Below are 23,681 nucleotides of genomic sequence, written 5' to 3' on the forward strand. Positions count from 1 at the left end.
CATGCTGCCACATGGACATTATGCTGAGTGAAATAAGCTAGTCACAGAAAGACAAATACTATATGATTCCACTTATATGAGGTATCTAGAGTAACCAAATTTGTAGATACAGAAAATAGAATGGTGATTGCCAGAGGCTGGGGGAGGGGGAAAGGGGAGTTCTTATTTAATGGGTATAGAGTTTAAGTTCTGCAAGATGAAAAGAGTTCTGGAGATTGTTTGCACAACAAGGTGGATATACCTGATATTACTGAACTGTGCACTTAAAAATGGCTAAGGGGTAAATTTTATGTTATGTATATTTTAACACAATTAAAAAAAATGTTTTTTAAAGGAGTTCTGACTTGGCCCATTCAGATTGTTCCCTAGCAAGTTTGTCCTAATGTAACACCCTTGTGGATTTGTGATTTGTTACTTGGCCACATAACACCTTGAGGAGAGGTACTCCTTACATTCCCAGGGAAGTAACCTAGGCCCTCACTGCTCAGGGTGCCGTCCAAGGACTCCAGTGTCCGCATCGCCCAGGCGAATCAGAAACACAGAACCTTAACCACCATGCCCCCCAACTTAATCAGAATCTGCATTTTCATAGGCTTCCAGATGATTCTTGCAGGTTAATTCCTGAGAGGGCTGGCCTCAAGGAGATCCTCAGGGAGAAGTAGTGCATTAAAAGGAGGGGTGAGAGGAGCATCAACCCCCAGCACTCTCCCCAACTTAGAGGTGGGGAGGCGGAGGCCCTGAGGACCACCGTGGCTTACACCGGAGAGATTGTTGAACACATTTAACTGGTTGGGCTCTGGAGACTGACTTCCCAGGCGCTAGCTTGTCCACCTTCTTCTAGCTGTGTGCCCTTGAGCAAGTTACTCTACCTCTCTCTGCCACAGCCACCCAACCTGTAAGAGCCACCTCATGGATCTGTTTATTTAACTGTTGAATAATTAGTACAGATAAGAGTATACATGTGCCCAGTGCAGTGCCTGCTCCTGTTGGTACTGTTGCCAGAAGTCACATTTAGAGGTTAGAGTGCAATGGAGTGAGGCCAAGATGCCCAAGGTTCCTGCTCCAAGTATGGCCAACAGGTACGCTGCAGGGAGGTGGCTGGATGGTGACGCTAAGGAGCCAACTCGGGCATCCATCCATCGATACCATCCATTCCTTCCAGAGTAAGATCCTGGGGATAATTTTAAAAAAATATTTATTTATATATTTGGCTGCTCCGGGTCTTAGTTGCGGCATGCGGGATCGTTTTTCGTTGCAGCATGCAGAATCGGGGATCTTTAGTTGCGGCATGTGAACTCTTAGTTGCGGCATGCAGGATCTAGTTCCCTGACCAGGGATCAAACCCAGGCCCCTGCGTTGGGAGCGCGGAGTCTTAGCCACTGGACCACCAGGGAAGTCCTGATCCTGGGAATTCTGCAGTGAGTGAGATTAGCCAGGGCGGTCTTCAGGCAGGGGCCACCTAGGCAAGGGGAAGCCTGGGCACCGGCTCTAGCACTGCAGCCCGGTACCCAATGGCTCTGGCCTGGGCCACAACCCGCCTCCCCCACCCCCAGGGTCTTTCTCAGACCTGGTATTGGGGGCTGAGCCAGGAGGGGCTGGTGGGCCACCAGGCAGCAGAACCCTTGCTTTTTATACAAGCAGAGGCTGGACCGGGGAGTCTGCTCCACGCATTGTCACGCATCCCAAGGTGCCTGCAGCGCACACACAGGGTGACTGAGGGCCTGGCTGCAGCACAGGCAGTGAACCTGTGGCCTGGGTGCCCTTCCCACCTTGTCCCACTGCAGCATGCTTTGAGAGCTGAGACAGAAAGGAAGGGGGCAGAGCGCAACCATTAAAGCAATGACACAACCATTAAGAAGAACAGGAAGTGACAAAAGCTGGTTAGAACCTACTAGGCCCAAGATGGCGGAAGATTCAACTTCCAGTAGGCCTTGAGCCTCATTATACTCTCATTGTAATACATTAGCATCTGCTAAAGGACACACCCGTGCCATGACAGTTCCATAAAAGACCAAAAGCGGGTGCTGCCCCAATTCCTGAAAATCCCTGCCCCTTCTCTAAGATAGCTAGAATATTCCTCCCACTCATTAGCCTATGAAATTACCCAGCCCATAAAAACTAAACACCCCATATTTCCCTGGCACCTCTCTCGCCTTCTGAGACCAACCACACTGTATACGGAGTGTGTATCTGTCTAAATAAACCTTTCACTTTACTATGGCTAGCGCTTGAATTCTTATCTGCACCGTCTGCCCCAGGAGTATGACTTGGGATATGACCAAGACCATCCTCTCACGCCCCATTTTTCCTACAACAGAGCCAGTGGTCCATTCCTGGGGCCCCACCTTGGGTCCCCAAGACCCGAATCTGAGTCCTCACTTAAGCCTCCAGACTTTGCCGCCCTCCGATGCGGGTTCTGTACAGCCCTCCCCTCACCTCGGGCACCTTTCCTGGGCCTCCAGTACCTTTCACTCCATCCCCGGAAGCCGGCCCCCACCTGCCCACCCGCTTCCACACTCACACTGGGCCCGGCAATTCCCGCCCGTGGGTTTGGCCCGCCTCTCCACACTTGAGGCAATTGTGTCCTGGGATGCAGGCCCCTGGCGGAGCGGAGGAGGTGCTTTTGCTTGGGTCGCACTGGAGCTACCGGGTCCCGACGGTGCCCACCTGCCGCGACCTTATTAACCAAACTCATCGGTCCCCAATCTTTTTCCTCTTCCATCTTTTGCTCAGCCACATTCTCAGAAACGCCGAGCACACGCCCCACTGGGGAACAGCACCTGGGGAAGTCTCCTTGCAAACGCCCCGCCCCGCACACTGGGGTTCCTCCACGGAGAGTGAGGCTCCCGGGCGCTGCGCTGGGCTCGGGCCAGGGAGAGTCGGCGGGGAGGATCGCCAGGTTCCAGGATGTCCAGCAGCAAAAAGCAATTCATTGCATCTTGCATCAGCCTCTCCGTGGTACCGTAAACGAGAACTTTGTGTTCCAAGGGTCTGGGGGCGTCTCCGTGGACTCCGTTGGAAAGCGGTTAAAAGAGACAACCACGGGCACTCCCTTGCCCCCAGGTGGGAAAAGGGTAGAAAGCAGTGAAACTCCGTGAGTCGGGGCGCCCGGGGCAAGCCCGGCCTGCCGGGAGAGGCGCCGCCCCTCGGCGGGGGCGCGGTGTCACTGGCTGGCCGGGAGGCGCGGCCGGGGCGCGGCGGGGCGGAGTCGCGGCGGGCGGGCCTCGGCGCTTCCCCGGCGCAGCCCGCTCGGACTGCGCGGCGCGCAGTCCTGGGTCATGGCCGGCGGCGCCGGGCAGTCGGGGGCCGAGCTGCTGGCCTTTGCGCAGTTCCTGGACTCGAGCCCGCAGCCTCTCGTCTACGGGTATGGCCGACGCAACCTGCACGAGCTCCGGGCGCGCGAGTTCGGCCGCCTGGCAGGTGAGACCGGCGGGGGTAGCTGCGCCGGGCCTGCCGGGAGGCTGTGGGGGACACGCGGTTTCTAGAACCGACGTGGAAGGAACTTTTGCTCCCGGCGGGAGCGGCGTTACCTCATTAGGGACCCATTTTGAATCGAAAGACCTGGAGGGATGTGTCCGCGAGCTCTCTTCGTGGACGCGGCTCCCTGAGGTCCCATCTGCAACCCCAAGACTTCTTGCTCCTTAGACTTTCCAGGGATGTAGGACCAAAGTGGTCCTTTGCCACCTGTCTCCGCCCTCTGCGAATAGGGCTGAGGATTCTTTTTGCCTTCGCTTGCCACGAGACTCCCGGCTCTAAAGTTCCAACTGGAGCCGGGGTTGCAAAATGCAGGAATGCCCGGCGGCCGTGACTGTTCGGGTGATTGCCCGGGGACGGGAGCGGTGCACGGGCGGCCAGCGCGCGGGGTTGGGACCGCGACTCTGCGGGCGCGCGGGTTGGGGACCGAGGGGCTGCGGCCGCCGTGCAGGAGCTTCCCGAGGCTGCGCTCCAGACTCCGCTGGGATGGCTCCCAGCAGTTTGTATTTTCAAAGTCTCATTTTTCTCACTAGTGTAGGCAGAACAATGCCTCGGAAGTCCAGCTCGCTGGGGGACCTGAAGAATTAGCAAACCGTGCAATTCGAACTTTAAGTACAGGACGAGACAGTACATTGGACGTGAGGACCGGGATCTCATCGTGCCTTCGAGTTCCGCAAGGCGGAACAGGCAGGTTAAATTGGAAGACAAGCTTGATCTGTCCAGTGGTCCTCCCAGCCCACTGCTGCAGGGCGGGAGGACGTTCCGCACCGGGTCGGGACTCATCCTTTTCCAGCAACCTTCTGTGAGGGGCTTCACCAAGCCTTAGAAGGGCGTGCTGTTTGAACTGGGAGGGGTGCCGGTTAAGTGGGCAGGTCGTGGCGCCGGGCACTGGGATTTGAGGTGTATTTATTCTGTCGTGGTGAACAGTTGGTGCCACTTGCCCGCTTGTGGCAGAACAACAACCATGATTTATGTTTCAGTTATCAGGTAGCTGACTTCAGCTCTCTGGGTCATTTTCTCATGTTCCGGAACGTGATTGTTTTCCCGCCCCCCCCCCCCCACTTTGGGAGGTTTAAGGGCTGTGCCCTCCTCCTTGAGTGGCCCCGTCTGTACTTAAGCAGGGAAGCTCAAAGGAGGAGACAGTGGCCCTCTGGCGGCCTCTCTTCACTCCCTCCCCGATCTTCCCAGTTGCCCATTCACCTGCTGGAGACAGTGCCTCTTCTCTCTCTCTCTCTCTTTCCTTTTCTCTCTGAACTTTTTTGGTTATAGAAACTTCCTACCCACAGAAATAGAGGCACCTATAGAATGAATACCCACAGGTGCAGAGGACTTGAGAAAGTCTCCCCATTCTTTTGAAGCAAATCCCAGAAGCTGTTATCGTACAGTAGGTAATTATTTCAGCATCACTCCTCCTTAATCCCCTAACCCCCTCCAGCTCTGATCCCTCACATCCATCACTGGATGACCTCTCCCCTCAACACTACCCTGGGAAAGTAGAAAGTAGATCCCTCCTTGTTTCATTCTTGTGTCTCAGAGAACAGCACCCTTTTCCTCAAATGTAAAGTTTAGATGTGATAGCCAGGATCCCAGGCTGGCCTTCAGTGCCCTTTTAACATCTACTGTAATTGTGATAGTGTTTTGTGATTATCTCTCTACCTACCTATCTATCTATCTATCTAGTACAATTTCCCAGCATTTCCTCTATATTATGGTTGAAGCAGACTTTGTGGACTATAAACTCACCCTTCCCGCTGCTGGGAGTCTAGGAACATATCCCCCTCTTTTTTCACACAGAAACAAACGAACCAGAAAGAGGGCAGGGAAAAACAAGCAAACCAAACCACAATAGCGTAAGATTCACCTCCTCTTTCTATCCCTGACCCCTACCCACCCCCCCCAAAGTTTTCTTGCAGGTTTGAGAATTTGTCTGGTTAAGTGGTTGCTCTGGATAATTAAATGCTTAACCTTTAAGTGCTGAAATATTTTGCATAACCCATTGGATGGGAATGTCCTTGTTTTGGTGAAGGGAGCATATTGATTACACAGTTGTGGTTCAAGTGGTTCTTAAAGCCTCTGGGTGCTGACTGATGGTCACTCACCCTGCATGGAACCAAGAACTGAAGGTGCATGAGCCAGAAGAGACCCTGGAATTCCCTTTCTTGAAGACCTAATGCCGATTGGTTTGGGGGTCGTTTGCCTACTTCTTCTAATAATAGCGACAGGGCACTAATGCTCCCCATGAGCGTCTCCCTAATGCTGGGTGGACAAAAGCCTTTCTTTTGGTGCGGTACCTTTCTATTTCTGAATCTTTAGTAAATGAGAACATTATTTTAAAACTAATTTTTTTGGCTAGGTAATACATTTAACATGGTACCAAATTCAAAAGGTGTCAAAAGAGGATGAAGAATGGCCAGGGAGCACCCCCAACTCCAGTTGCCGCCACTGTGGCCACCCCGGAGTCAACTGCTGCCATTTGTGTCTTGTTTGCCTTTCCAGTGCTTGTCTATATTTATATGTGTGTGTACATGGGTTTTGTTTTTTTTTTACATAGTTGAGCCATAACATTTCTTACCACCTGACATAGTTTATATTTATTTGTTTATGGTCTTTCTCTGTCACTATCATACCAGCTTCTATTTTGTCTGCTGTTATGTCCCCAGCACTTAGAACAGTGCCTGGAACACAGTAAGTGCTCAGTAAATATTTCTTGAATATAAAAACACTCAATAAACTAGGAATAAAAGGAAATTTAATCAACCTGATAAAGGCCATCTACAAAAAAACCACAGCTAACATCATACTTAAAGGTGAAAGAATGAAAATTTTACCATTAAGATCAGGAACAAGGCAAGGACGTCTCTTCTCACCACTTCTATTCAGTATTGTGCTAGAAGTTCTAGCCAGGACAATTAGGCAAGAAAATGAAATAAAAGACATCCAGATTGGAAAGGAAGAAGTAAAACATCTCTACTTGCTGAGAGTATAATCTTGTATACAGAAGATCCTAAAAAATCCACACGCAAAGCTATTAGTACTAAAAAAACAAGTTCAGCAAAGTTGTAGGATAGACGGTCAGTATACAAACATCAATTCAATTTCTATACAGTATCAATGAACACTATGAAAGTGAAATAAAGGAAACAGTTCCCAAAGCATCAAAAAGAATAACATACACAGCAATAAATTTATCAAAAGAAGTACAAGACATACACTGAAAACTACAAAATATCATTGAAATAAAAGAAGACCTAAATAAATGGAAAGACATCCTGTATTCATGGATTGGAAGACTTAATATTGTTAAGATGGCAATACTCCCAAAACTACCTACAGATTCAATGCAATTCCTATCAAAATCCCAGGCAGTTTTTTGACAAGTTGATCCTAAAATTCATATAGAAATGCAAAGGATCCAGAATACCCAAAGCAATCTTGAAAAAGAACAAAGTTGAGGGACTTCCCTGGTGGCACAGTGGTTGGGAATCCGCCTGTCAATGCAGGGGACACGGGTTCGAGCCCTGGTCCAGGAAGATCCCACATGCCACGGAGCAACTAAGCCTGTGCGCCACAACTACTGAGCCTGTGCTCTAGAGCCTGCGAGTCACAACTATTGAGCCCGCATGCTGCAACTACTGAAGCCTGTGTGCCTAGAGCCGGTGCTCCGCAACAAGAGAAGCCACCGCAATGAGAAGCCCGTGCACCGCAACAAATAGTAGCCCCTGCTCACCGTAACTAGAGAAAGCCCGTGTGCAGCGACGAAGACCCAATGCAGCCAAAAAATAAAATTAAAAAAAAAATTACTGAAAATAAAAGAGAACAAAGTGGAAGGACTTACACTGCCATAAAAGTAAAGGTAAGTAAGATTTACATAAAGTTATAGTAATCAAAACAATGAACAATGTGATATTGGCATAAGGATAGATACATAGACCAATGGAGTAGAGTTGTAAGACCAGAAATAAACCCATACATCTATGGTCAATTTATTTTCAACAGGATGCCAAGACTATTAAACAGGAGAAAGAATAGTCTCTTAAATGGTGTATCCACATGCCAAAGACTGAAGTTGGACCCCTCTTCAACACTGTATTAAAAAATTAACTCAAAATGGGCCAAAGACCTAAATATAAGAGCTAAAAGAATAAAACTCTTAGAAGAAAGCATAAGTATAAATCATCAGGACCTTGGATTAGGCAGTGGTTTCTTATGACACCAAAATTACAAGCAACAAAAATAGACAAATTGGACTTAATCAAAATTAAAAAAAATTTTTTTTTCAATGGCTATCATCAAGAAAGTGAAAGAACAACCAACCAAATGGGAGAAAACATATGTCCACACAAAAACTTGTACACAAAGATCCATAACAGCATTATTTATAATAGGCAAAATTGGAAACAACCCAAATATTCATCAGCAGATGAATAGATAAACAAAATATGTGGCATATCCGTACAATGGAATACTATTCAGTCACAAAAAAGGAATGAAGTTCTGATACATGCTACAGTATGGATGCACTTGAAATTATTATGCTAAGTGAAAGAAGCTAGACACAAAAGACCACATGTTGTATGATTCCATTTATATGCAATGTCCAGAGTAGACAGATCTATAGAGGCAGAAAATAGGTTGGTGATTGCCAGGGGCTAGGGCTGGGGGATCTGGGGAGTGAGTGGTAATGGGTATGGGGTCTCTTTTTGGGATGAATGAAGTGTTCTAAAATTAGATAGTGGCCATGGTTGCACAACTTTACGAATATACTAAAACCACTAAATCATACACTTTAAAAGGGCAAATTTTACGGTATGTGAATTAATCTCAATAAAGCTGTTATAAAATAAATGAAAAATCCATCCTGCACAAAACAAAAAATATTTGTTAAGTGCATGAAAGAATGAATGAATCTATTCACATTGTATGTTCTTGAAAACATATCTTGGAGTTTGTTCCATGTCAGTACTAGATGGGTGTATTCAAATTCTTTATTTTAAATACATGTTGATAGATATTTAAGTCATTTCCAACCCTTTGCTCTTACAGACAGTTCTGCACTGAATGTCCTCACTGACAGGCCATTTCACAATTTATAAGATAGATTCCTGGAAGACAAATTGCTAGGTCAAGGGAGTTTGCATTTTTAAAGCATGAGGGATATTGCTAAATTTCTGTCCATAAAGAAGTTGCACCCATTTACCCTCCTACCAGCCATGTAACAGCGGGCCTGTTTCCCCACACCCTCACCCATACAGTGAGTTATCCTTTTGATCTGGGGCAATCTGATTGGTAACGCTTGGTATCTCACTGTCATCTAAATTTGCCTTTCTCTGTTTATGAGAGAGACTGGAAAGACCACAGCCATTCCCAGTCATCTCCGAAGCTGTCACAGCTGTTCTAGGGTTGAGGACTTTGGAACTCACTATGGGAACGTAGAATCAGGGCTTGACAGCCTGGGAAGCTGCGCGGAAACTCCAGAACAGGGTGTGTGTCATAACATGAAATAGCTTTGCCATCCTGAATCATGAACGTCCGCTGGGCTTCTCCTCTGTGTGAAATAATCCTCCTCTGTGAAATGAGTGGAATACCTCTGAAAAATAATCACAGCTTTATTTTGTGTTTTCTTTCAGGAACTGTCTATCTTGACCATGCAGGAGCCACGTTGTTCCCCCAGAGCCAGCTTACAAGCTTCACTAAAGATCTCATGGAAAATGTTTATGGTAAAGAAAAACACAGCACAACTGATTTTTTACTGAACATTAGCCAACTACATTCAGCTAATATATCTATGCTTAATAAAATGTCACATTAACAGGCGGGACAGTGCTGAACACGCAAAGCTGAGTAAGCCCCGTGAGAGAGGGGGTCAGGCAAGCAAGCACCCAGTCCCTGTAGCACATGTGCTGCTGGGTGGGAGGGACTGCCTCAGGGACACACTTCCAGAAGAAGGGGTCAGTGTCAGGAAGGGCACGGGGTGCTGTGTTTGGTGGTGGGATGACCCTGTGGGACCAGCACAGTGCAGAGGGTGGGACAGCAGGAGGAACATTCATTCATTCATTCATTCATTCACTCTGTAAGTGTTGATTAAGCCACTCTGGTGTTGGGGGCATGGTGCTGTAATGGGAACAAAGTAAATACAGTCCCTGCCTTCATGGACTATGGTCTAGTAAAGACAAGACCTCAATCAAGTGATCTCCAAATAAATGTAAAAAAAAAAAAAAAAAGTAAAGTGGTGTAAAATGTAAATAAAGTAAATTATCAATTGAGCAAAGGGCTGTGACCAAAAGGCCCCGGGCGCTATGGGGGTCTGTATCTGCAGAGTGACGGTGAACTGGCAGCGTGAGTGTCACAGAAAGCTTCTACAGGAGTGGGGCGGATGCTAGAGGAGAAGGAGGAATTCACTCGGAAAAGAGGAGAGGGCATGTTAGGCAGAAGGAACAGCATGAGCCAAGACCCTGCGGTGGTTTCAGGAACCAGCCCAGAAACAGGGAGGGGAGGAGAGCGGTGGAGATGTGAAGGGAGAACTGGGTAGGGGCAGCATACAGTTAACTACTTCCACCTGGTATGCGTTTTAGTATCTATAAAATAGCTCAAAGGATATGGCCCAGAATATTATCTATAGCCCTTGAGGAGGAACTAAATAAAGGTCCTTGACTTTGTTTAATGGCTAAACCATTATTATTTTGTCTTGCTTGACTTTTCCTTTCTTTCTGCATTTTCTCACTTCCCTGATTAAATTTACTGTTTGGAACTTGGGGAAGGCTGGGTCATATGATAACTTTTTTGCTTAAATTTTGAGAAACTGAGGGAGGGGATTTTGGAGGAACACAAAAGGAGAGACTATAAGTAGTGACCCAACGGTGTTGTCTTTGTAACCTGCCAGGTAATCCTCACAGCCAGAACATCAGCAGCAAGCTCACCCATGACACGGTGGAGCAGGTGCGCTACAGGTGAGCAGCAGGGGTGCCAACTTGTGTGGGCACCTGTGGGTGGATGGACTTCCTACCACCTACCCACACCCCACAGAGCTTCTGAGTTGGTTTCAGGAAGATCACGTTCAGCTAAATGGCCACACATGCACGCTGATAGCCATCAGGGTCAGAGGACAGGAAGGTGAGCTTGAGCAGGTGCAGAGCGGGGCCGACCAGAAGCACAGGTGGGCACCTCTGAGGTGCCCAAGCTATCATGTGCGGCTCTGGGCTGGTGCCAGAGTTCCTGGGGGCCAGAGTGACAAGGAGTGACCCAGGTTCCTAAGTCTTGTTTTCAGGGAGAAAAAAAATGCTTTCTCTGTTTTTTTTTCTTTTCGTATTTCAGATTTAGACATCTTGTTTTTTCAGTTTTCCCCCCTTTACTAATATTTGCACATAAAAAATTAATTAGTTTTTGGCAAAATAATTTAGGTGGTACCTAAAGATATTTGAATCTATACAATTTCAAATTATTTCCAATTTGAAAATGATACTCTTTTGCTATAGGGTTGCCCGTATTAAAAGCAATGTTAAACAAGGTGATGATTGAAAACTTGTTATGATAGAGCCAGACAGTAGACCAAGAAGGGATGTTTTCAACTGAGTTTAAGGTAGTTGTGGATTTTGTTTTTTTTAATTAATTAATTTATTTATTTATATTTTTGGCTGTGTTGGGTCTTCGTTTCTGTGCAAGGGCTTTCTCTAGTTGCGGCAAGCAGGGGCCACTCTTCATCGCGGTGCACGGGCCTCTCACTATTGCGGCCTCTTTTGTTGCAGAGCACAGGCTCCAGACGCTCAGGCTCAGTAGTTGTGGCTCACAGGCCTAGTTGCTCCGCGGCATGTGGAATCTTCCCAGACCAGAGCTCGAACCCATGTCCCCTGCATTGGCAGGCAGATTCTCAACCACTGTGCCACCAGGGAAGCCTAGTTGTGGATTTTTGTCTTCTCCATTTGGGGGTGGGGATTTGGGAGGCTGGGTGATTTTGCCGGTTTGCACCCATTTGCCATCTCTTCCCACAACTTCCTCTGCCCCTGCCCTGACTTCACAACGTGGCAAAGCCTATCTGGCTTTTTCCTAGCTCTTAAGGTAGAGAGATGTCGTATTTAGTTGAAATACAACTAGCTCCAAACATGTAACACTGGAGGGAAACCAAGGAGTTCCCTGATGCTGTGCTTCTTCCAGGATCCTGGCACACTTCCACACCTCCCCAGAGGACTACACTGTGATTTTCACGGCCGGGAGCACAGCTGCTCTTAAACTGGTGGCAGAGGCTTTCCCGTGGGTGTCCCCAGGCCCAGAGAGCAGCGGGAGTCGCTTCTGTTACCTCACTGACAGCCACACGTCTGTGGTGGGCATGAGGGAGGTCACCGCGGCCATGAACATCACTTCAATCCCAGTCAGGCCAGAGGACATGTGGCTGGCGGAAGAAGAGGATGTTGCCGCTGCCAGCGACCCCAATGGCCAGCCTCTGCATCTCTTCTGCTACCCAGCTCAGAGTAACTTTTCCGGGACCAGGTACCCCCTGTCCTGGATAGAAGAGGTCAAGTCCGGGCGGATGCGCCCCGTGAGTGGGCCTGGGAAGTGGTTCGTGCTGCTGGATGCGGCTGCCTACGTGGGCACCTCGCCTCTGGACCTGTCGGTTCACCGGGCCGACTTTGTCCCCCTCTCCTTCTATAAGATCTTTGGCTTCCCCACCGGCCTGGGCGCCCTGCTGGTGAATAGCCGCTCAGCTCCTCTGCTGAGGAAAACCTACTTTGGAGGAGGCACGGCCGCTGCATACCTTGCAGAAGAAGACTTCTATATCCCCAGAGAGTCGGTGGCTGAAAGGTAACCCGGCGATGGGAGTGGCCGCTGGAGCTCAGCAAGGCTGGGGTCTGGCCTATGCCACCTGTAGGGTTGTGCAAGGGAGGTGCTGGGTGACAGGGCCCGGATCCAAGAGTCAGAGGTCAACTGGAGCTGCCACAGGGGGCTGTGAACTCTGGCCTGTGTGTGGGCTTCTCCACAGCTGTGGGAGGATGAGGGCCTGCAGGGAAGGGCTGCGAGCAGAAGAGATGAAGGCCTTCCAAAGAGTAAGGAGGATGGGCCCCAGGCCTTTGCCACAGCAGTGACATGAGGGGGCAGCAATTGAAGCAGTGATTTAAAAGGATGGTGCCATTTGGAACAAGTGTGCATACATGTTGACAGCACAGCTGTATTTCAGCAGCTAGTATCAGCTCAGCTTGGTGTCTAGTCAGCAAGAAGAACCAGTTAAATCAGAGGCCACCAGACTCGGGGGCACAGCTAACAGCAGCCTCTGTGAGCCTCCCGGGGGTTACCAAGGAAGTTTGAGGGCAGGCAGCTCCTTGCCTGGGTTTGCTGGTCTATGTGTCATTCTCAGGGTGCAGGGGCAGGCGGTGTGGCTCGTGCCCAGGAATCCCCCAGATGCCAATGGCTGGGGCCCATAAGGTTGAAGGTATAAGAGGGTGAAAATGGCAGCTGACCCAGTGTTCTGCTGGGTCCAACAGTGGGAGATACCATGAGGTAGGGGCCAGGAGCTGGTCACTCTGCTGTGCCTGAGAAGGCCCCGGGGCCTGGATGGGAGGGTGGCTCAGATCCCCCGCAGACCCGGGTGCAGACTCAAGGGTCCTGCAGGTGGGGTCATGGCCTCGGCAGTAGAGCCATAGTCCAGAGTGTAGGTTCTGGAGCTGGACCGCTGGGGAGTGAATCCGGGCTCCACTGCACACTGTGGGAATAGGAGCCTGTGACTTGATCTCTGCACCTCATGTTTTTCCTATAAAGTGCATCCCTAAAAGGATACAATTCTTTAGAGCTACTATAGGTGAAGCACCAAGGTTGAGTTGGCATCAGTACGCTATGAGGCTATCTGATGTCTCTTTCATTTAGGACTTCTCCATAATTGCGCGATTCTAAGACAGGAAAGCTAATGTAAAACCTTTTGAATCCAAGTGTGATAATGTAGCATATAATATAACCAAGTGAGAAAAGAATGACAGGCACAACATCATGTAAATTAAAGGCAGAACAAAATGACAACCCAAACTTTATTTAGTTAGAAGACCTAGAGGAGTGGGGCAGCTCATTACAGGCACGGCATGAGTGCGCTGGGCTGGACCAGACCTCTTGCCTTCAATTTGGGTGAATCGCCTTATAGCAGGTGCTGCACCAAGATTCCCAGAAAGCTGAATGTATTTATTTACCATTAGAAGCCTCATACTTTTCTTGTGATCCTAGGACTAGAGCTTGAGATTTAATACCCAACTCAAATGTTTCCTGAACGTGCATCTGGACCATGTTCTTAATCTTTTCTATTTTATAACCCAGTGAGAAACACCCCTGATGGAAACAAAAAAAACCTCCCTTTTCTCCTAAGAGTCTGTTAATTATTGATCAATCAATAATTATTTATTATTGATCAATTAGTAACAGAAGCCATTATTGCCTAATCATGTTTAATAAGGAGTCATTAGTTACTAACTTATTAATGGTCAATTAATTATCAATTGATTCATTATTATTTCTATATATCTATTAATTACCATTAGTTTTATAAGGATACTAACATTCTGCTAATGATATTTTGAGCAATCTTATCCCTAGAGTGTTAAAATACAAAACACGGTATTTCCATTGAAAGCTTCAACTTGCATAAGACTGCTGTTTGTCACCTCACTGTGCCCCAGGCTTCCCCCTCGCTAATGAAGCAGCCAGAGGCGTTTTATCAAAACCTAGGCCCCATCCCGTCGTCACCCCTCTCTGCTCGGAGCCCTCCGGCCACTCGTCTCATCCAGGGTGAAGTCCTCTGACTTGCTCTCCTACCACCCTCCGCCTTGCTCTCTTGCACCTGGCCTCACTGACCTCCTTGCTGTTCTGGCTCCACCTGCTCAGGGCCTTTGCTGCACCCTCTCCCTGGAACTCTGTTTCCCTCCAAAACTGTTTCAAAAATGAGCAGTTTCCCTCGCTCCCTTAATTCCACTCAGTCTCTGCTCGAATGAGCTCCCTCGGAGAGGACTTCCCCTGACCATCTTGTCTAAAGCAGCCGCCAGCCCTCCTGCTTAGGCAACTTCATTGCACTTGTCACTCCCTGGCTTGATGCTTATTTGGCTTCCCTGCGTGTTTGCTGTTTGTTATTCCTTGTTTCTGTGCCCTGTGAAGGAAGGGATCCTACGTGTCACGTTAACTGCTGTATCCTTAGCACCTACAACGGTGCCCGGCATGCAGTACATGGATAATAAAGATTTGATGAGGATTTTGTCTAAATGAATAACTATAAAATGCAAATATAATTATAATGATGATCAGGAAGTTTATTGAGAGCCTTAGAATAGCTGTGGTCCTATAGACTTCGGAATCATAGACTCTTGTTAAGAACCTCATGGCTGCACAATTGATCTGACTGGATTGATGGCCTGTCAGTGGTGCTCTCTTGGGGTCAAGGGCAGCATTTCAAGAGCCCACAGCACTTGAGGTTTTGTCAAGTCCGAAGTCTTCCAAGGTGGTGACTGTCTTTCAGGGCCCTTTATCACCACTGCCAGCCCATCCCAAGTAAGCTGCAGACCAGGTCGGGCCAGAGGCAGCCCGCATGTCTTGGTGTGCATGGCCCTCTGTCTTGAGGAGGAGAGGGGAGAGCAGCACTGTATAAGGCAGCAGAGGCAAGGTCTCCATAGATCACGGCTAAGGCTAGAGTCAAAGCCCCGTTGTCACATACACGAAATGCACAAGGAGGAGCTAGCCACAGCTTGACCTCATCCCCCTCACCACCATTACAGGTTTGAAGATGGCACCATCTCCTTCCTTGACGTGATAGCGCTAAAACATGGATTCGATGTCTTAGAGCGCCTCACAGGTCAGTGGACCTCTTTATCTGTGTGGAAGTTGCTTCCTGTTGCCTGTGTCCTTGAGGGAGCCCTGGCCTGGGTGGGATTCAGATAAGGAGAGAGACTGTGCAGGTGACCGGCACATGGCAGCTCTGCACTGATGCAGATGAAGCTGATTCTAAAGAACTTCCAGACATGACTTCTGAGGCAAGAGCAAGAAACTGGACCTTTTTTTGGTCGGTTAAAAGAACATTTTAACAAGTGAGAGACATTCCAAATCCAGAGATTAATAACCTCACAGACGCAGAGGAGCCCTCCTTGGTCCCTGCACTGGGAATGCTTACAGATCCTGAGACCTTATTTAGCTCTTACCTCGCTGGGTCTTCCCACAGGGGAGCTTTATGACGAGCCCACTTTGCCCACGAAGGAGCTTATGCTCAGAGAGGTTGGATGCCTTCCCCAGGACCAGGGAGCTGGAACCCGGGAGGGCTAGGGTTTAAACCCAGGCAGTGCTAACGCCTAACCCTGAGCCCCCAAACACTGTCTCTTCTGCTGGCCTTTGCAATGATACATGTTTTCTTTCCTGACAAGTGCTTGAGGTGTGTGAGCAGGTGGGGGACATTCCCCACAGGCTAACACACAGATGGATGCCACTTCCCATCTTATGGGGCTTGGCACAAGGCACAAGGCTGGAAGAACCTCTGTCTGGTGATCCATGACTCCCCACTCCTGCTGCGCTCTGGGCGCTCCTTTCAGAGGCTAAGCTTCTAGAACGGGGTGACACTGCTTGTACCGTCCACATGGGTATGGGGTTATGGTGAACCAGGGACGCGGCTTAGCAGTTAGGCAGCCCTTCCTCTCTCTCTCTCTCTCTCTCTCTCTCTCTCGTCATAATAAGGAGACCCTTAGGTCCTCAGCCTAAGCCTAAAACTGCGGGCAGACAGAATTCATAGGAGGGCTGTCATGACAGTAATGCAGGGAGGTGAGTGGGCATCATCTAGCCAAAGAGGAGATAATCAAGATAGACATTGAGAAATGAGCACTTTCTCAAGGACAGATACTAGCAAGGTATCCAAACCACAAGTGAGAGGGTCTGACAGAGCCAGGGGCACCTCTGAAGGCAGATTGACAATATCAGCCCCACAGTAAGGCAAACCCTGATTTTTCCTACTTAATTAGGCTCTTTTTTAGAAAAAATTGTGGTGAAATCTATATAACATAAAATGTACCAGTTTAGCCATTTTTAAATATTCAATTCAGTGGCATTAAGTATATTCACATCGTTGAGCAACCATCGCCACTATCCTTCTCCAGGACTTTCATCATCCCAAACTGAAAAAACAGTAACTCCCCATTTCCCCTCCCCCAGCCCCTAGTAAACTCTATTCTCCTTTCTGTTTCTATGAATTTGCCTATTCTAGGCACTTTATGTAAGAGGAATAATACAATATTTGTCCTTTTGTGTCTGGCTTGTTTCACTTCGCATAATGTTTTCAGGGTTCATCCATGTTATAGCAAGTATCCTTAACTGCTTTGTATAATATTAAAATGATTTAGGGGACTTCCCTGGCACTCCAGTGGTTGGGGCACCGAGCTTCCACTGCAGGGGGCGCAGGATCGATCCCTGGTCGGGGAACTAGGATCCCGCATGCTGTGCGGTGTGGCCAAGAAACTAAAAAAAAAAAAAAAAAAAAAAAAAAAAAAAAAGATTTAAACATTAACAAAAACAAACAGCAACAGCAAAAAAGAGATACATGTAAAGACAAAATTGTACATTTTTGCAATCTGTTACCAAAGGGTCTAAATTATCTGAATGCTTAAGTAACATTTTTTTTTTTAAAAAGGAAGATGACTTCCCATTTATTGACTGCTATAGTCTTTCAATGATATAAGCAGTTATACGCATGGGATAAAATAATGTTGGGCCATTGTAAATTGAGGTGAAGTAACCATTTCATCTCTTCTCCATGGTCTAGACATTGCTTCCATGTCTAAATGTCCTGTGTAAGCAGGATTTCATCAAGGCACTTAGAGTGAATTTCTGCATGGACTTACTAAAGCATTGATTTAAGAATTTCGCTGTTTTTAAAATAGCACTAAGGCTCGTACCTCTGCGTCAGTCATCTTACGTGGGGTAAATGATTTCATGTGTGACGAGATGGAGCGCTCTTTACATGACGCTCTTTGTGTAGTGAAGAGTTTTGGAGTCAAAATCTGTGGTTCCGGGTTGGGGTGCTGTAGAAGCAGCCCTTTCCGTACATCTCAAAAACTACGCACCAGCATGGGCTCCCGGGAACAGCTTGCTATTGCCGAATTTGCAAGATCTCTTCTTGTTATTCCTAATACTCTTGCAGTTAATGCTGCCCAAGACTCCACAGATCTGGTTGCAAAATTAAGAACTTTTCATAATGAGGCTCAAGTTAACCCAGAACGCAAAAATCTAAACTGGATTGGCCTTGACTTGGTCAATGGTAAACCCCAAGACAACAAACAAGCAGGGGTGTTTGAACCAACCGTAGTTAAAGTTAAGAGTTTGAAAGTTGCAACTGAAGCTGCAATCACCATTCTTCGAATTGATGATCTTATTAAATTATACCCAGAAAGCAAAGACGATAAGCATGGAGGTTATGAAGATGCTGTTCACTCTGGAGCCCTTGATGACTGATCTGATTTCTTTGATTTATGACAATGTTAGATGCAGTTTTCTTGTACCTCGAGTATTACACATTAAAGTGCAAAAAGCTGGAAAAAAAAAAAAAAAGGAAGATGACAACAGCAATTCCTACGGAAAAATTCCACAGAAGCAGCAGTGGTAAACTGTCGTTCAGTACCAATGACCTAATCATTTATCATGTGGGCAGTACCATGCACTATTCACAAGTATTTAAAATCATGAATATGAGGTCCAAGTTTGCCAGTTATAATGATCTCATTTTCTTAAAAATGAGATAGTGAATTTTACATTAAGTTCATGATCCCCTTTTGTTTTCGTAACTGTTTTGAGGTGGAATGGAGAACATCAGGCAGCACACCTTTACCCTGGCTCAGTACACCTACGCTGCCCTGTCCACCCTTCGGTACCCCAACGGAGCCCCTGTCGTGCAGATTTACAGCGACTCTGAGTTCAGCAGCCCAGAGGTTCAGGGTCCGGTCATCAGCTTCAACGTGCTCGATGACAATGGGAACATCATTGGTTACTCCCAGGTGGGTTTTCTTTTCATCTTGCTGACCTGTTCACAACAGAATCACTCTTGTCTGGAATTCTGAAGCCTTTCTGAGCCCTGAAATTTGCAGTCAAGGCCTCTGGGCCCTTGCAGTAGCCATGATGAATCCTGTGCGCTGTTGGAGAGGCCACTGGTGCTTCCTTAGAGGCTCTTTACTCTTGTTCTAACAGGCACGGCTATTTAGTTCTTCAGCCCTCCTTATTTAGCCACAGGTGATCAATTTCAAATGGGAAGAGAGAGGTCGAGTCTCTGATGGCAGTGGGAGGGGACAGCTGAAGCTTGCCAGCAAGGGAAGACACCCTAAAATAGTGTAGACAGAACAGCCTGTCTGATGTCGTTTCACGTACAAACAGCTTGGTAGCCCCACTGATACATCAGACCATATCTAGTGTTACAGAAAATTCTGGGCCTCTTACCACCATTTGTTTGCATGTTGCTTGGAACTCATAACTCTTTTTTTTTTTTTAATGAAGTAGGAATGATGTCCTTAGTAGCACAAAAGCCCTTATGTCTACCATAGTTCATCCCTATTATGAGTTCAAAGGATTTGGTAGATTGGTTATAAAATAGTTTCTATAGATATACCCTTTGTATGTATTTTCCCATGAAAACACTGCAGGTTTGGGAACTGCTTGGATCCTTACCACAGTTGAGTAAGCTGGTCACTGCCCAGTACATTAAAAAATCTAGAGTCACACTGAGCACTCAGACATGGCAGTAGGTGGTCAGCAGATGAGCTGTCACACACTGGGCATGGGGAGCCCAAGGCCCTTCTCAGAGCCCGGGTTTCTAGAACTGCTGTGAGGAGCAGATTTGATCATCACATAAGTTTGGAAGATAGTGGCTCATATTCCCTTGAAAGCTACTATCTCCGTACACTTTGTCAAACCCAGAATTTCTCAAACAAAATCCATTTCTCAAGGAATCCTGTCCCCCCTTCTGAATAGCCATAAACTTTCTGAGGAACCAACTTGAGAAATACTCTCTGGGGGAAATGTTGGTTCTCACTGGTGTCCAGGGGCCAACACTCTACAACCATAAGTTGTCTCTTTGGTGAGTTGACTGTGAAGACCCCAGCCCACACTGCCCCTCACTTACACAGCCCAGCACCACTCAGAAGCAGGCAATTTTATATGCTTCTGAGGGGTGGTGGAAAATGCATCGGGGCCAAAGGTTTGCCTTCTCAAATATGTTATTCTAGGTTATTGGTACAATAAGTTTCATTCTCGAACCTAAAATAAGTGTATTTTTTGAGGGGTGTGGAGGAGGGCAGACAAGCGACCATGAAGTGTGCTGTGGCAGGCATGTTACCGAACTCAGGTTGGGCTGCTCACCGCTCAAAAGCCAATAATCGAGGGGCAAGTGTCAGTAGAAAGGAAAGGTGCTTTATTCAGAAAAACTGGCAATCTGGGGAGAAAGTGGACTCATGTCCGGAGACCAACTCCGAAGATTCTGCTCAGCCATGACAATTTTTAAAGGGAAAAAGGGGAAACAGTCTCAGTTAATCATTAAGGTAGGAGATCAGATTCTTCATCATTTTTCCATTGCGTGCAGACCCACTGACTTCTGATCTTCGTTTGGTACTGTCTTGCCCTCATGGTCCACCTGCAATTGGATGTTCTCTTGCCCCTGTTGTCCACCTGCAAATTTGCTAACAGGGAAGCTGTTATTCTTTAACTACTTAATTCTTCATTCTTACTCCTTTTAATCCAGGAAAGGAATCAACCGGTTAAGCAAGGCATTGTGTACATTCAGTAGAGCAGAAGTCCGGAGTTAGGTTAAATGTTACCTAGTGATCTCATTTTTACAATTAAGGTCTGTCTGAGGAAAACAGAAATGAACAAACAGAAAAGGGGCAAAAGAGCTGCTTACAAATCCCCACTATCAGACATCATTACATTTCTATGGGAATAGGAGTGAAGGTCCATCTTCTGTAACTGCTTCATGCTGAGAGAGGGTGTCGAGATCTTAGAGTGAAAGATGTCGACATGGGTCTGTAGCTCTCTTTGCTGACAATTTTAGTTGCCCGCTCACATATATGGGCAGAGCAAGCTACAGTTATTCCTTTGCCCACAAAGATATAGATTATTACGAGCAATAACATTAATCCCATTCTTTCATCAGACACGGAGTCTGTGACTCTCTTGTCCTAATCATGAACTGCTCAAGCCTTTTCTTTTGTGACTCTGGGAGGCCTGGGAGACTTCAGCTTTTCTACAAATAAGAGGCAGCCTTTGTACTTGGCGGGGGGGTGGTGGGCCCACAGCGTTCTGCTTGGTCCAAGCAGCGGTGAAAGAACCACCCCCCCACCATTTGCCCAGAGAAGCCTCAAGAGGAAGAATCCCCCTCCCCCTCAGGGAGCGTATCTGGGTGCCTGGTTGACTTCACCAGGACCTTCATTCTCCGAGGCATCAAACAGGATGAGTTTCTCCCTCTGTGCCTTTGTAGAGGAAGCTCATCCTATGAGTGGAGGCCGAGGCTGAGCCATGGCCAGCTGTGCCGGCCCAGGAGAATCTTGGGTTTTCCTGGGCTCCTTCACATGTGGGAATTCCACAGGGATTTGGGGGGCCTTCGGAAAGATCAGATGGCGTCATGGCTGGGTCTGGCTGTCTCTTTTTCAAGGGATGCGTGAAAGAATTGAGCCTTCTGTGAGAAGATTTTGGGTTCTTGTTTTTGACATCCGGGTCTCCGAATTTCATTCTCCCCTCTGTTGGAAGACAGTCTACCCAGTGGTTAAGAGGGTGGGTTCAGATTTGGACTGCCTCTTGCTGGCTCTGGGAGCTTGGGTGAGTTAATGTAAGCTCCCCAAGTCTCCGTGAAATGGGGATAACAATGTTCCCTGCTGATAGGTTGTCACGAGGATTAAATGAGTTACAATGCACAGCCTCTTAGCACTGAGCTGGTATGAAGCAAGTGCTCCATTGCACTGTGGTCAGGCCGCTTTCTCACCCTCCCAGGATGCAACGCTCATCCTGCTCCAGCAGCCAATTCCTTCACCAGGCTGGGCACTGGCCGAGCCTGTGTGGGATTCCAAAGGTCTCAGGGTGAGAGGAGATGAAGTTGTGATGAGAAATTAGTATGAAGGGTAAGCGTGGCCGAAACAGCCTCTTCCACCCACATGCTCTTCTAGGTGGGGTCCCTCTCTCTTCCCCTTAGAATCTTGGCAGGTCTGTGACGCACTCATAACCAACAGAATGCTACAGAAGGTGACACTGCTTGGCTTTGGAGGCTGGGTCAGAAAAGGCCACGCGACATCAGCATTGCTCCCCGGGGCATTCACTTTTGGAGCCTCGAGTTACCGTGTAAGGAGTTTTACACTGAGCGGCCATGCTGTGAGGAAGCCAAAAGCAGGCAGGATGGTGACTGTCTGCTTTGAGCCCTTCTGGCTTGGAGGCCAGACACATACATGAGAAACTGAGTCTCCAGGTGATTCCAACCCCAGACGTCGTGTCGCTCCCAGCCTTCTAGTCTTCCCAGCTCAGACACGCCATCTCCTCTGGGGCCTTTCTGAACTCCTGACAACCCTGTAGCCGTGAGCACAATAAAATGGTTATTGTTTTAGGCCGCCAAGTTTGGGTGGCTTGTTTTGTGGCTGTGGTAGCTGGAATAGTGGATACGGGGTGGGTGGGGGAGACTTCTCATTCAGCTTGGCGGGAGTTGGGGTCGGGGAGTGAGGGGCTTTCCTAGGGGCTGCCCCTTGAATGGAGACCACCTGATCCTGGCGGTGGAGTAGGCCAGACCCAGTGGTGCCGCCAGGTTCTCCAGGTCTCAGAGAGCAGGGCACTCCTGGATTTCACCAGCAGAGGTGGCTTCTTTTCACTCTGACCGTCCAGGGGAGACGGCTAAAGGGAAGACAGTGTGGTCCCCATAAGGGTGTGTGGGAGGTAACACCTCTGTGCCTGCCTAGCGGGGAGCCCAGGCTGACCACGTAGTGACCTGTGTCTGTGTCCCCCACCTGTACTTCCCAGGGAGAAAAGTTTCAAAGGCTTCTCTGACTGGGCAAGATGTGTTTGTTTCCTTGAATGCATTTAGGGCACTCCACCAAGTTTAACCTGAGTCACCAGGGCTGAGGACCCTCACTGGGCCCCCAGGCCCTTGGGGGAATGGAGCTCTGGACCCACAAACAGAAGAGCTGGGATAAACATCCCTCGTGCCAGCTCACCTTTGAGCCTTGTGACTACGAATCACCTGTCTAGCTTCCAGGGGACAGGAAAGAGCCTGGGAACTTCTGGATTGCATAGCAGTTAGTTCTGTGATTCAACCCAAAGTCTGAGACATTATGAAAAGCAAATCGATAACACACAGTGTCAACACAGTAATGTTTGCAGCCTGGGCTGGGAGCTGAGGCAGAGCTGCTCTGACTGGTAGCTCTGCTAAGTCCTGCTCTGGGAATCTACCCGGTGGCAGAGGATGCCAAGGAGCTGCCCCACGTCCCAGCCGCCCTCAGATTTTATCTTTGTGAATCTCCCTTGAAACATGTGGGCTCTTTTTTCAAAGATTAATTTATTTAAAAAAAATTTTAACAATTGAGATATAACTGATGTATAACATTGTATTAGTTTTAGGTGTACAGTGCAGTGATTCGATACATATGTATATTGCGAACTGATTACTACAGGTTTAGTTAACACCCATCACCACACATAGTTACAAATTCTTTTTCTTGTGATGACAACTTTCAGGACTTACTCTCTCAGCAACTGTTACATGTGCGATACAGTGTTATTAACTATAGTCACCATGCTGTACATTACATCCCCAGGACTTATTTATCTTATACCTAGAAGTTTGTATCTTTTGACCACCTTCACGACCCCCATCCCTTGCCTCTGGCAGTCACCAATCTGCTCTCAGTATCTATGAATTTTGATTTGATTCCACATGTAGGTGAGATCATACAGTATTTGTCTTTGTCTGACTTATTTCTTAGCAGTTTTCACTATGACTTAGCATATTTCATTATGACTTAGCATAATGCCCTCAAGGTCCATCCATGTTGTCACAGATGGCAGGATTTCCTTTTTTATAGCTGAATAATAATATTTATAAATCACATATTTTTTATCCATTCATCCTTTGATGGATACTTAGGTTGTTTCCATGTCTTGGCTAGTGCAAATACTGTAATGAACATGGGGGTGCAGATATCTTTTCAAGACAGTGATTTCATTTCCTTCGGATAAATACCCAGAGGTAGAATTGC

General features: G+C 47.6%; 1 protein-coding gene and 1 non-coding gene across 2 annotated transcripts in view; both read left to right on the forward strand.

Moving 5' to 3' along the window:
• Positions 1-3,278: 3,278 nt before the first annotated feature.
• The window catches only part of MOCOS (molybdenum cofactor sulfurase), a 55,182-nt gene continuing 34,779 nt past the window's right edge, over positions 3,279-23,681 (forward strand). Inside the window, exons 1-6 of the mRNA XM_059894112.1 lie at positions 3,279-3,420; positions 9,102-9,191; positions 10,355-10,421; positions 11,623-12,267; positions 15,207-15,283; positions 18,259-18,458. Of these exons, the coding sequence (XP_059750095.1) occupies positions 3,279-3,420; positions 9,102-9,191; positions 10,355-10,421; positions 11,623-12,267; positions 15,207-15,283; positions 18,259-18,458 (1,221 nt within the window). The remainder of the gene's footprint in view (positions 3,421-9,101; positions 9,192-10,354; positions 10,422-11,622; positions 12,268-15,206; positions 15,284-18,258; positions 18,459-23,681) is intronic.
• LOC132348327 (small nucleolar RNA SNORA20) lies at positions 17,107-17,236 on the forward strand. Its single transcript, XR_009497444.1, has one exon. It is a non-coding gene; the product is annotated as a small nucleolar RNA SNORA20 (small nucleolar RNA).

The sequence above is a fragment of the Balaenoptera ricei genome, chromosome 14, assembly GCF_028023285.1.
Source record: "Balaenoptera ricei isolate mBalRic1 chromosome 14, mBalRic1.hap2, whole genome shotgun sequence".
Classification (NCBI taxonomy): Eukaryota; Metazoa; Chordata; class Mammalia; order Artiodactyla; family Balaenopteridae; genus Balaenoptera; species Balaenoptera ricei.